Source organism: Acanthochromis polyacanthus, chromosome 6 (genome assembly GCF_021347895.1).
Source record: "Acanthochromis polyacanthus isolate Apoly-LR-REF ecotype Palm Island chromosome 6, KAUST_Apoly_ChrSc, whole genome shotgun sequence".
In the NCBI taxonomy this organism is placed as follows: domain Eukaryota; kingdom Metazoa; phylum Chordata; class Actinopteri; family Pomacentridae; genus Acanthochromis; species Acanthochromis polyacanthus.
Genome location: NC_067118.1, coordinates 34,695,616 through 34,709,611, shown reverse-complemented (window position 1 = coordinate 34,709,611; position 13,996 = coordinate 34,695,616). Strand labels below are relative to the sequence as shown.

Sequence of the window (13,996 nt, the reverse complement as noted above, 5' to 3'; positions counted from 1 at the left end):
CCCCCCCGACTCTTGGCTTTTCTCTACCTGGAACGTTCTGTCATATCAAAATGTCCCTCGTGAGGAAAACATACCCTTGCTTTTCAGATACAGTTAACTTTCAGGAAGAAGCTTTATCCTGCACTGGGAAGTCTTCAAACACTCTTGTTCTTTTACTTTTTTTTTTAATTAAAGCAATGACTTATACAGTATAAAACCAGGAAGGTCTTTCTCCTCAAACACTGAAGCTTTAAGTTATCGCGTACTAAGACTACTGGAAAACTGGAAATTTAGAAAACAAATCAGACTGAGATGGTTAGCGTACACAATGTGGCTTCAGTGTATACAGACTTGTCAAAGAAAGTGTACTTTCTGTAGAAAATGTATGTGGCTCCCTAAATCGTAACTAGCATTCTAAATTCCATTTGTGCAAAGTCACCAAAACAGTATTTTTCTTTTCATAAATATCAACATGAAAGGATTTGACATAGCAGATTGCAGGGTTGGTTCACCCAAATCACAAAGGTCAAATTCCTTCACATCCTCTTAAGGTATGTGGCCACACAGATAGTTTCAGTCTTATTTGCAGGTTTTCTGGCACCACTCAAAGACAATGGAGGCTGGAATTTTAATTGGGGTGCTGATGATACTAATAAAACACATCTTAAACAATCTACATCAATGTTTATTTCCAGAAAATATATCCTGCTTATCGTGGAGAAGACTTCACTGTTAACAGTTTTATTGCAACTACTGTTTACTAGAAAAAGAGTGCCTATAAAAACTGATGTTGCCAAATGCATTTGTTCAGTGTAAATTACAAACCAGTTTTTGTGACGAAAGATTAAACTGGGATTTGTTTGAAATTGGGACAAACATTTAAATTAGGTAAAAAAAAAAGTGTAAGGTCATACTGTGGTATGGAAATAAGTGTCTGTATCTCTCTATCATTTCTGCATTCTGCATACTGTAGCTGTAGGGCTTAAATTAATATGTTAGCATGCTAATAATAGCATTATGATGACACATATAGCTGAAGCTCAAAGTGGAGAAGTTATAATTAGCATGACAAACTACAGGTAAGGCCCATGAAATACTGAATAGTCTTGCTGACATTAAGCTAATGCTTTGCACCATGTCAGGGCTTGCATAGTTTTTAGTTGTCTTATTATAAATAGCGTCACATCAACATCCAAGTTGTCTACAGTTTTTACAGCAAGGTTGAAGCACTTAAGGCAACCATAAGAGATTTCCTCATCAGTCCTATCTTCTATGCCGCTATGCGTTTTGACATTCAGTGCACGGTTTTGTCATTTTCATGCTCTGGTTCTGCTTTAAAATGAAACATAAAAATACACAAAACTTAATTCTTCGCTATCAGTAGCTTCAGTACATCTTCATTTGCAAAGCTGCTGTCATCACCATCATTATACTACTGTAACAACAAGCCAAACAGACACACTTCGACGCCATTTTTTTTAGGTACAACTGAAAATTACTACCTGGAGTAAAATGTCTTGAATGTGACACAAAACAGAGCTTAATAATTTGTAATTAATGATAACTTTACTGATCAGGGATTTATAGAAGTTCTGTAACTATCATATTAAACATATCACTATACCAAACATTTGTCCAACCTTCATCATAAATTTAAAATCTCCACTTGCAAGAGGAAAAGGCTCCAGCTGCCATTTTTCCTCTAAAGGCACAGGGAGAAACTTTTCAAACACTGTTAAAGAACCAGGTTGTCAACTTTGTCATGTTAACTTTGAATCAACTTCACTAATACAACCAGATGATATAAATTACATCACTGCAAATGTTTGAACTTCAATCACCAGATCCAAGCAGTTCTGATTTGTTCAGGTAGTTTTGATGCATTCAGTAGTAGTTCTTGCACAGACAGCTGCAGAACAAAGCCCTTTTCTCTGACCTCCACAACCTGCAGCTAATATCAGAGTTGCCCAAAAAGCAGACAGCTGTAGTAATGCGGTGACTGGGAGCAGATAATTTTTGTACAATAGAGGCATGCTCAAATAGTCTGGCTCTCATTAAAAAGAGTCCACCATGCAGTGACAAAACCGTCTGAACTCGCATATGAACTTCTTAAGGTCTTTATGACAAATGTCTGGTTTCATACACAGGCCTGTGAAATTGCTGTTTTTTTCCCTTTGACTGCATCATTTTAACATTAACTGCAAATCCGTCTCTTTTGAGGTTTTTGAAGCTCAAGATTACACTACTGGCTGACCATCTTGATGTTTAAATTAGGCAAACTAACCAAACAAACAAACCCTAATAACTGCAGCAAGTTCATTGTGCTTTGTAGTCTGGCCAACTCAACATTAAATTAATTGAAAAAGTGCAATAACATATTTTACTCTACTGCTATGAGTTTTATGGAAAGAAAACACAAGTTAGTTGACAACAAATGATTGCAAATAAAAACGCAGATTCATCTGTCATCATACAGAAATTGCTCCATCTGTCTGGTGAATTTGAGAGAGTTTTGAAAACAGCTTTCCGTGTCAAACACAACACTTTTTACATCAGATAATCTGTTGACACACAGGCTTATAAGAAAATGTGTCTCTTGATCAGTATGATTTAATCTACCTAACTATAATTCATATAATTTGTGATGCCTGTTTATCCCCATCTCTGTTTTCTGCTAGCTAGAATGAAAGACAATCTTACTGTATTCAACACATAGCAAACAAAATCTGTGAATAAGTGATCATAAGTGTATTGACTTTTGCTCCAGAGAATTTCTTCTTTGGGGACTGTACTTTGAATACAGTGTTTCGAAAAAAGTTATATTGATTGTTCATTAAAGGAAACACTGCTTAGAAACAAGACGACATGGTCATCAATATCCCCCGCCACATGTGATGTCTATGAGTCTATATCCAAAATAGTGATCAAGGGCCATAACTCTGTTAAATATTATCGCACAGGTCTCATTTTCAAACTTGATCAAGGTGTCCATGGTGTGAAGCTACACTCTAAATTTCGTAATCCTAGCTGTAATAGTTTCCGAGAAAAGCTGTCCCCTTCATCTCAGACGGACGGACGGACGGACGGAGGCCAAACCTATATCCCCCTTTTCCACTTCGTGGAGGCGGGGGATAATAATGCAATTATTGAGAGTTGATGCGCTTTTGAACCATTTAAGTGATCTTGTGCAGGGGTGTTTTCCCTTCTGTTGTATACTGTATGTATACAACATACAATGAATTGATTCAGAAGGAAAATTTTAACAAAAGCCTTTTCTATAAAAAAAAAGTGTGACATCTTGAACGAAAACTGATGTGAAAATCATCACAATTGTCAATGTCAATGACTATTAATCAACAAGTCCGGATCTGCCTCAATACATCAGTGTTAGTTTCATATAATGTAGTTCAGTTCCATTCTATCTACTGTAGCTCACCTACAGATTGGCACAGTGATACTTTCATCACATTTTTCATATGTAGTATAGTTCAGCTTTTATTAAGTTTACCAACTTTGTCAATTCAAAGTAAGTCAGCAACTGTGAATTTTAAACATCTGCATATTTCCTGCCTTATTTAATATTCGACACAACAATGGTAACATTGGGGCCAGTAGGAGAACAAGGTGTTGTTGAAGGCAGAAATTCAAGGATACACACTAAACCCTAAATGTATGGTCAACATACTACTCAAAGTATAAAACAAAAGCAAGACATCCTTAATGTTCCCTATCCAAAGAAATGCAGTGTCGTAACAGTGATTCTAGGCCGGATCAAGCTGTTTCTACAGACAAAACTAATCCACGTTATTTTTGTTCAGATTTATTGCTACAAAACACCAGACTTCTACAATGATCCAAGTGGTGGTTTGGTAGATGAGTTAAAAAAATGTCCCGTTTACATTGCAATAACTTTATTAAAATTTGAGCTGAAACAAGATTGTATTTTCTTTTGATTTTAAAAAAGGCAAAGAAAAAAACTAAGAAAGCACACATACACGTGTTGATACCTCATTCAGAGACGCATTAGTTACATTAGATTTGAATTCTTCAAGAAAGTTGCACTACATGTGAGTGGCTTTTGGAAAAGCGAGTGGAGGCAAAATGTATCAGCCACCACATGGAAACATATACTAGTGCATAAAAAGATTGGGTTAAAGTAGCCGTGACTGCACAACTAAGATGCACTATAGAACACCTTTCCTGAATTTTAAAGATGCCATTGAAATGACTGGGATTTTTTTTTTTAGTGCTCACATCTCTGGTTGACAGAACAGCATCATGCAAAAATAAGTCAATATGGTGAGCTTCAAATTCAGGTCATATATTTGAGTTTCTGGATGTAGGATCAGCTTCGGTGTCGACGAACGTGCAGTGACTCATTAGTTAGGAAATACATCCTTGACATTTAGATTTGTGTTTAGGGAGAACTTCTCACTGCCAAACACACACACAAAGCCTCTCTGTGTATTCTAAAATAAGCCAGCAGTAACTTGTGGAGTATGAAGTCCAGAAAGGAAACTAGCATCCCAGCTCCGTCCTGCTTTTCCCCTGGGACAAAACACTGTAAGTTATAGCCCCCAAAGACTGCTGGGAAATAGGAAATCTGGAAAACCAGATTGTGGTCAGTGTACACAGTGTGGCTAATGGTGTGAAACACCTGTTGGTTTGCAGTGTAAAATATTTGGCTCCTTTTTTCATTCAAATGTCACTTCTTCTATTGATTTTGCATTAATGTGTGAAAGAAACAGAGGAAGAGTGAAGCTTTCTGCAGACACAGATGAAAAAAACATTCACAAAGAAAAAAAAAACTGGCCAGTGAGAAACCAGCCATCAACACAATGACACGCAGCACAAAAAACATATTTGCAGTCCAAAGTAAGCTCATTTCTGAGCATGTAGTGATGAAAAGGGCAAGCAAGGTTGACAGTAAAATAGCACAACTCTGCAAAATTGGAGTAAAAACACGTTTTTCGAAATATATACCAATCTTTAATTAAATCAGCTTGTTGTTTTAAAATGTTCAACCTCCAACTAAAAGGAACTGGCAGCCAATAACAAACATTTAATCTCTTAAGATAAAGTTCACATCAGACATGACTTTAGTGTCAGCTAAAAATTAAAAAATCTGCTAAAAGCAAGCTTATTATTGTAGGTGCCTCAAGAAAAGAGCTATATGTGGAACCCAAAGGAGTACAGTACAGCATAGGTTTGCATAAAGGTCATCTTTAAGCCTCTCAAACAGAATCACTTGGAGGTCACAAAAACATAAAAATGTATCTGAAAACATGCATGCACAGACTGATGGCACTGTATGTGACCTTTGGAGCCCATTTCATTAAACTCAGCAAGGGGGAGGGAGGGAGGAGAGAGAGGGGGCTCTAATTTGAGGACATGAGAGGAAACAAGGAAGTTGTGAGGAGACCTTTATGTGTGTGTAATTGGTCTACGGAGGAATTGCCAACATGCGCACCACAGGTGGCCACAGGCCCCATCTAAATAGCAACCCTTATAAAAGTCATTAAGGTCTCTGAGACTTGCCGTGCAAGTGTTTGTGTGTGTGAGAGCAGCGAGAGAGATGTGTGACATCTGGGGCCAGATGCTGCTTTCATTCATCTGCCTCATTTGTATCGTACATGTTTACATGGGAAGGTTTCAGTGTTCAAACACAGTGACAAAAACAGTGATCGACTATGAGTTACAGATCTCCACATATACATTCACTGATTCATATTTACATTTTTACACTCTTACTCTGAACAATCTGTGTTTTTTCTAGTAAAAGGGTTGAAGTAATATTCTTTACATATATTTGTTCCATAGACTGCATGGAACAAACATTACAGTCTATGATTTGTTCTCTTAGGAGAGCTGAACTAACCGACTTCCTGCTAAAATCAGCGTTTAATAACTCCATCCAAATTAATATCAATTGGCTTGAGGGTGGATGAAAAAGCTACACAATATTGTGAGCTTATTAAAGAAAGACAGCTGAGTCTGGTGACGCTACAGGGTAGGTTTGTCACAACGTGCGACCTCTTACTGTACATATTATATAAATTTTGTCCAACATCCCTATAAAACATTGATCAGAGCACCTTTTACATTGATTACTGTATAATTTCTTGAATAATCCTACGAACTGTAGGCCTGGCTACACTGCAGGAAACCCTTGTACAGATGCTGTGTGATGCTGTAATCATCTGAATTCACATACCTTCTTCTGCAGGACATTGACTTTTCTCTCCTTGACATCCAGCATGTCTTTCATGTCTCTGATTTCTCCTGTCAGCGTGCTCTTTTCGTCATTCAAATCCTGCAGCTGCTTGGTCTTCTTGGTCAGGAACTGCTCCTTTTCTTCCAGACGCACCCGCAGAGCATCTACCTAGAAATTGACGAGAAGGACAAGAAGTTAAAGGTAAAGGGAGAGGTTCTAATCCAATCCAAAACTCAGTAAATATTCGTGTGCACTGTGTTTGTACGCAGCGCTGGCTCTGTAAATTGTAAACACACAAAGTCCCTCGAATCGATCCACACAACTCTATTCTGCCACGTCCAGTCTAAGCTGGTGCATGTTTTTCCTGTTTATCCACAGGGCAAAGGGAGGGGAATATGGTATAAATGAAACAGTAGGAGCAAGAGGGATGGTTAATGTGGAACAAGTTAACAGACAAAATATGCAAATCTACTTAACATCAACAATTACAGTCCCCAGAATAAGACTTTACCTTTAAGCGCAGTTATATAGGCAGATATTTAACAGTAACATAAACAGGCCAGTAAGGAGGTAGACAGACCTACAGTCAGAGATTGGAAAAAATCTGCCGCACTTATACTGCATAGGTAGACAGAAAGAGAAAAGGAACAGTGAGAGACAAAGTGGGTGATATAACACAGTAATCACACAGCTATCCAGTATACTGACACATGGTGATGGACAGGCAAGCACATAGGTTGAAAGTAATCTGTGATAGACTGTACAAGGCAGTCCATTTGAGAATGAACCACAACTGACTGACTGACACGCACATAAAGAGAAGCAGCTACAGGAAAACACACAAAAAAGATGAAGAAATCTTACACCATGCTGCTTTTTTCACCCCCAGTTCTCAGTCAGGTGGCCCATATGTTATTATCCAGTACTCAAATTGACATTTCTCAACACATTTACTTGTTGACATTTGGAAGTAGTAAAAGTTCGACTTTGACCTAATGTCCATAATATGAACCACTGTGGACTGATGAGGTAAAAATGTGTGTGAGAGTGAAGGAGCCTGGAGCCTGTCCCATCATTTGTTACTGAGAGTGTTGTGTGATTGGACCAGTGCTGCCATAGATCAGACTGCTCACACACTTCACACTCACACATTAAAATCATCCATATCTGGCCGCGTGCAATGAGATGAGAGATATCTGAGCTCGCTCCAGAACTTCTTGTTGGACATATATCAGTATTCTGCTGCAGCGCCAAATGAGACACGTACATACACTCTCAGCTGGCTGTTAAGAGCAGACGATATGCTCCTTTGTTGCTCATGAACAACTGATTTCATTTCCAGGACTTTTTGTCACATCGCAAATAATGAACCCACTTGAACCTAATTTTAAAGTGTGTATGTATGTTTTATGTGAATTCAAGACACACACACACACAGATAGATAGAGGGAAGCAGCAAGGGAGGGTTTGTTCACAGTCATTTTAACAAGCGTTACTTGGACACAAAGTGGACTGTGTGAAAACACTTAAAGCACCGACTGTGTTTTGCGCTCCAGCTCATCTCCAGCTTAAGTATTTTACAAGGCACTTAAGGAGATCCAGCAAGGGAGGATGGAGGTTTGTTGAAGCAGATGGAGGGAAAATGTAGTCAATTAGTAACCTTCACCGCAGCTAATCACAAATTAAAGTAACAAATCTAGTGCCTATTAAAAGTACTTACCCCTGTAGAACTTTTTATTGTTCTTGAACATTGAACTAATGATCAATTTATCTGTCTTTTTAGAAGAGTTGGCTTTTTCATGTCAAAATAAGAACAGATTTCTACAACGCAACGTCGATAATTAGACATATAAAATGTAAAATAAGTGATTGCATAAGCTTTTACTCCCTTTAAAGTGTCATCGCATTCAACACAGGTGCAGCCAATTGGTGCTAGAAGTGACACAATTAGTGAAATGGAAATCATCTGAGTGCAGTAAATGTGTCCAGTAATTATAGTATAAAGACACTTGTATCTGGAAGGCCCAGTTACTAGTAAATCACTACTCTTGGCTGTAGCAACACCATGAAGACAAAACAACACTCCAAGCAAGTCTGTAAAAAGGTTGCTGAAAATCATAGGTCAGGGGACATATACAAGGAAATTTCCAAGTTACTTAATATCCTTTTGAGTATAGTTAAATCCATCATTAAGAAGTGGAAGGAATACGACACATGCTAGTGAGGGAAGCCACAAAAACGTCTGAGATTTGTCCTAAGGAGCTACAAGCTTCAGCAGATGAGATGGGCGAGACTGTGCATACAATAACTGCTGTCTGTTTTTGACCAGTTAAAGCTTGATGGGACAGTGGCAAAGACACTGCTGAAAAAGCAGCGTCATGATGTGGTGATGTTTCTCAGTAGCAGGTCCTGGAAGGCTTGTAAAGGTAGAGGGTAAAATGAATGCAGCGAATTATACGGAAATCCTGGATGCAGACTGCAAGAGAACTGCGACTGGGAAGAGCATATGTTTTCCAGCAACACAATGACCTGAAGCAGAGTCAGAGCTGCACAGAAACAGTTTAAAGACAACAAGGTGAATGACCTGGAGTGGCCGGGTAACAGCCCAGATCTCAATTCAATTGAGAATTTGTGGCTGGACTTCAAAGGGGACGTTCACTCACAATCCCTGTGCAACTTGACAGAGTTTGAGTAGTTTTGCAAAGAAGAATGTGAATAGAAAAGCAGCATCCACGTGTGCAAGATTGATTGAGATCTATCCACAAAGGCTCAATGCTGTAACTTTGGGCCAAAAGTGCAACTACTAAATACACTGTAAGTGCACTATACAAAAATACTGAAACACACCTATATTATACATATTTAATACTCACACTGACTTTTCTGACTGTATGTTAAGAGCTTGAAGTATGTATTCTTGAATTGAATTCTTAAATGTACTTTTAATTGCAACTGTGCTTTTTCTCTACACTGAGATTTGTTTAATAATAAAAGAGTTTTTAAAAAACATACTAGAAAAAACTGTACTAATAAGGAAAAAGAACAGCATGCATGGCACACTAACACACAATTGAGAAGTATGACTGTATAGTTAGCTCCTATCTGTCTGCATGTGTGTGTACATGCATGTGTAAAATGAGAGTTCACCAGGCAGTCCAGAGACACACAGAGGGCTCCTCTCACATAGTAGCATTAGAAGCAGGCCAGGACCCCCAGGTGTAAGATGGCCAAGTATTTATCTCATATTGCTCCTTTGGCAGACAACCAAAGTCTAATACTGAGAACGGCTCTGTCCTCTGCAATTCACATTTACACACACACACACAGTAGTGATATCACTAATCCTTTGTACGTTCAATATGTGTGCGCACATTATCATGTGCTGATGTCGACGTGCTACTGGCTACATCGATGTGTATGTGTGTGTGTGCGTCAGTATGTACATGTGTATATACGTGTGTTTGCTAGTGTGTGTAAAGGACAGAAAGCAGGACCTCCTCCCCTCCTACTCCACCTGGCAAGGAGCAATTTAGCAAGAATGTAGCAGAGGGGCCTAACAGGAAATCCCTGCTGTCTCACCTGCACTGGCCCTCTAAGCTGTGATAGTACTGCACAGACGCCCTGCTAATACCCTCTTAAAGCACTCACCGCTGCCAGAAACAGAACATGAAAAACAAGGAGAGAGAGGCGGATAGGTGAGGAGGGAGAGATGAAAGGATGGACATGAGTAAGGCTTGAAAGCAAGGAGGGTGATAAATGAAAGAGTTATAGAGGGTGGATCAAGACGATGGCAATTTGACTTATTGAGCATATTACCACCACTGACAGCCTGCCCCTCCACTAATATTACTAGTCCTTCAGCAGGTTTGTTGCAGGAAATGCTGTGCAGCTTTATCAGCTGGCACACATGTTGAGATGATAGACAGCTAACAAGACAAGGTGATTAACCTCTCTTTTCCCCTTCAATTTCCTTTCCAATTTTCCTTTCCCTCTCGTCCCGTTCTTCTTAGTGTCATCTTCCAACAACACCTCTCTCTCTCACCCTGCCGCTACTGCCTCTCTTTCAACACTCCATCCCTCCAACCACGCTCTAAGCTCTCCAGGAGTTTTCCTATTGCCGTTTAGAAGTGCAGGTCCTGCAGTGAGACAAAGTGATGTGTCGGTGTGAGAAATCCCTCAAGTCTTCGAGCCAGGTTGTCTTTGGGACGGGCCCACATTTCCCAACCATGACTTTGTAGATTTGTGCCTTTCTGCGTGGATTTGTGTTTCCACTTAAGGGAGATAACATGTAAAGCAGAACTCCAGCAGTCTCCAGGACAACCATGGTACAGATTCTGCCTACGCAATTAGACACCAGAGACTACATTCTGTTTTGTAATCACTTCTTTTTTCTTTCTTTGATGAGAGGAGAGAGGAAAGAAAAGAGAAAGGTCAGGTCGAGAAGTATAAGGGCTCCAAATAGATGGATTAAAAACACATCTATATCACCCCATCTTCCTCCAAAACCCCACTTAAACTTTCCAGCCCCTCACTCAACACCATACCATATAAAAAAAAGTCCATGATATGTTTTCAAGATTCTGTGGTTGCAAAACTATTAATCCTTGGCAATATGTGGATTTTCTTTGAATAAGTACAGTCCCAAACTACTGTAAGTTGTGCATGTCCACATTTATATGTCCAACACTTTTCTGGATGCACAAATGCATGTAACTGCACCTGCAATTAAACCTACAACCATGCACACAGATGCATAAGCATGCACAGATTCTTCCTGACTTCCTCTCTCATGCTTGCACTGACAGCCAAATGTGGATTCTGGAAACTGGTTCGCAAAGTAAAACAGAGGCTCAAAGAAAACAGCTCCACTGTTTGTCCTCACCTCCCTTTTTCCTGCCTCACATTTCATCATAAAAGTTTTTCTGGCAGGCTATTCTGCAAAGGTTCTGGACCCAGCGTTAGCTCTGAGCCGCAATAAACAACACAGGGACTATATGAGCAGACCACAGTCAAAACAGCAGAACCTGAGAGAGAGCGAACCGGAGAGACCACAGAAAAGGTCTGCGGATGCACCAACACTTGCATAGTAACAGTTGTACTCTCACTCACCCACTTGGGAGTCTAAGATTGCAAATAGAGTCTTCGGTTGATCAGAAAAACATTCCTCATTGTAGCACGAGGCAGCTACCGTGGGTTCCCCCAGCACAGACATACACACAGGAAATCTGAAGCACAGACTTTGTTGCTGCCAACCACATCTATAACTCAAATGATGATTGCCATGCCCTGTGTGTTGTGATGAGAACAAAAGACACTCTTCAAGAAACACAACATAGTTGGCGTAGTTGGTCTCAGAATGCACGAAGAGGGATGAACTGATTGGCCAGTTTACTTCAGGTTTGCCAATTAAACTGTTCTGGCCCTGCTCTCTGAACCAATCTGCCACAATTCTCCCCCTGCAGCACAGCAAAACCATGCCTCACTGCCACTCTCTTATGTTTTCAAATGTCCCAATCTAAGTCTTTAAAAGTCTGTGACCTTCACATAAGCACACCGTGAGCTGTACTCATTTTTTGGGTTGCTGTTCAAAGAAGAAATCTGAATGTCACTTCAGCTGGAAACACCACCATAAAAGCTCTTAAATCCAAAGAGAAGGTCTGGTGAAATGTATCTGACACCTGAACTCAGGTCTGCTTGGGCTGCTGCGGTGCACTACACACAGCTGTGTGAGCAATTCACTTCCCTGGCTGCATGACATCCCTCCAGCCTGTGTAAATACAGCAAAAGGCACCCATTGGACCTAATTTATTTAAAGGTCCGTGCAGTGAAATTAATCATTCAAATTTATGGCATAATATTCGCCTAATTCATGTTTGTCAAGCCATTAATGTGGCCAAGTCTGGATTGTATCACTAAAAGAAATAAGGCTATTTCATTTCAAGACAACGCTAGACCACCAGAGTCTCCCATACCACCTATAATCACTCAAATATCTCTTTGTTGAAATGTATGCATCAAAGTGAGACCAGCATACTCGCATATGATGAAAAAGAAGGAGAATGAATGTGGACTGCTGGGTTCAAAGAGCCAGTTACTGTTTTCACTCTGACTAGCGTCTGTGTTATTGAAGACTGGTGAAAGGTTAATTTTTTTTTTTTTAATCCAGCTTATAAAAGACACGCATAGAGTATATACACTGCAATGTCTGACACAGATGGTGTCTAAGCACCTGACTTTGGGCATATTTTAATTGCACAGATGTAAGACAGAGTGGTGTTAAATGATCCATAGTTTCCTGATGAGGCAATAGGAACCTCAGAGAGATGTCAGGAGGTGAAGGTTCTGAGGTTAGACAGCCTGAAGACCAAAGTAAGAGTCTTTCATCTAAGTGAATCCTGCACATTTGCGTGTATATTCAGTGTATGTTATGCGTGCACAGGTGGAAATCGCAATGTTAAATGCAATTGTCTCTCTGAGATCCTGAACGGATTCTTCACACACATCTCAGTGTTACAGTACGTGCTGAATAAACAAGCAAAAGAGCCTTTTGTCTCCATCTGAGCAGGCTATCCTAGACATGACCACACCAGGGTTGATCTGTGCGGAAGCGAGGGACATGCCCTGTCCTGGGGCTCAGGCTGTGTGTCATTTGAGGAGTGTCATCAAAGCTGGGTTAAGGCAACAGTCAGAGCTCATGATCAGGAAACGTATAATAGTCGGATCACCTCAGGGCCGGTTCGGGATAATAAGCGGATGTAAACTGCCTCACAGCAGGGGCTGCAGGGTGGAGAGTGGGGCATGGTCTCATTGTACACCACAACATCTGTTGATAAAACCATGGAAACACAGCTGTCTGCCCGGAGGCTACAAAGGGAACATTGAAAAGCACGGACATAAAACTCGAAAAGAAAAAAACGAAGGACAAGGACACATACAGGCACACACAGAAGTCCCAAGATCTACTGACAAAAGGATCTTTGTCAACAGAATGGAAGAATGTTTTCTGCCAAAGCATGAAAATCTGTCATTTTGATATTGTACCGGTGGATGGATATATGACACAGAAAGTGTAGGGGACTCACCCTGCCTACCATCAAGCTAACCTTCACTGCACACAGCTGCCTCAATCCCTCTTTCACCCTCCATCCATCATCATTACATCCCCCGGCAGACACGCACACACAAGATACACATACACAACACACACATGAACATATAAAGGAAGAGATGCTGCAGGCGTTCCCCCTCATTAACGCTTGCTCCTTCTTTGATTATTTTTCCTGATCATTTCCAGCACCGCAAGCCAGTTGTTACATCCTGTTTCCAGGGAATCCATTTCCTGTCAAACCACACTGAAGCGTCACTCTGGCAAACATGTGGTGCACTGCAGTCTACAGTAGGTGCATAAAACCGGCTTGATATGTTCTCGAGCAACTATGGCATTAAAACATTTGCTGAGCTGCCCAACACACTCTCGCAGCCATGTAGCTCCATCACATTTAAATTCAACTACTGTGGTCTGAATCAAAACTCGTTAGGTCATGTGATAATTAAACCTCCATGACAACTAAGCAGAGTCTGTTGTCTGCTGATGAAGGTCACGAAATGTTGCAAAAAATTACAGAAAATTTGCAGCATGTGAACCCTTTGATCAAGAATTTTTTTGTTGAATGACAGCTTTACATTATGTCCATCACGAGCAGCCTACATCCTGGACTGTGCTCTTTGGAGCCCAATTTGTTAATATTAATTTTGTCGTTCAGTTTGACCGCACATACACTGCAGGAGGGGCAGCATGCACAG

General features: G+C 40.2%; 1 protein-coding gene across 3 annotated transcripts in view; it reads right to left on the bottom strand.

Annotated features, from left to right (window-relative positions):
* LOC110957865 (ERC protein 2-like) overlaps window positions 1–13,996 on the bottom strand; it is a 164,386-nt gene that overhangs the window by 120,368 nt on the left and 30,022 nt on the right. For all 3 annotated transcript variants that reach the window (XR_007942323.1, XM_051949037.1, XM_051949035.1), the window contains exon 8: window positions 6,194–6,361. Coding sequence is in view for 2 of the 3 variants with exons in the window: in XM_051949037.1 (XP_051804997.1) it covers window positions 6,194–6,361 (168 nt within the window). In the remaining variant the exon portion in view is untranslated. The remainder of the gene's footprint in view (window positions 1–6,193; window positions 6,362–13,996) is intronic.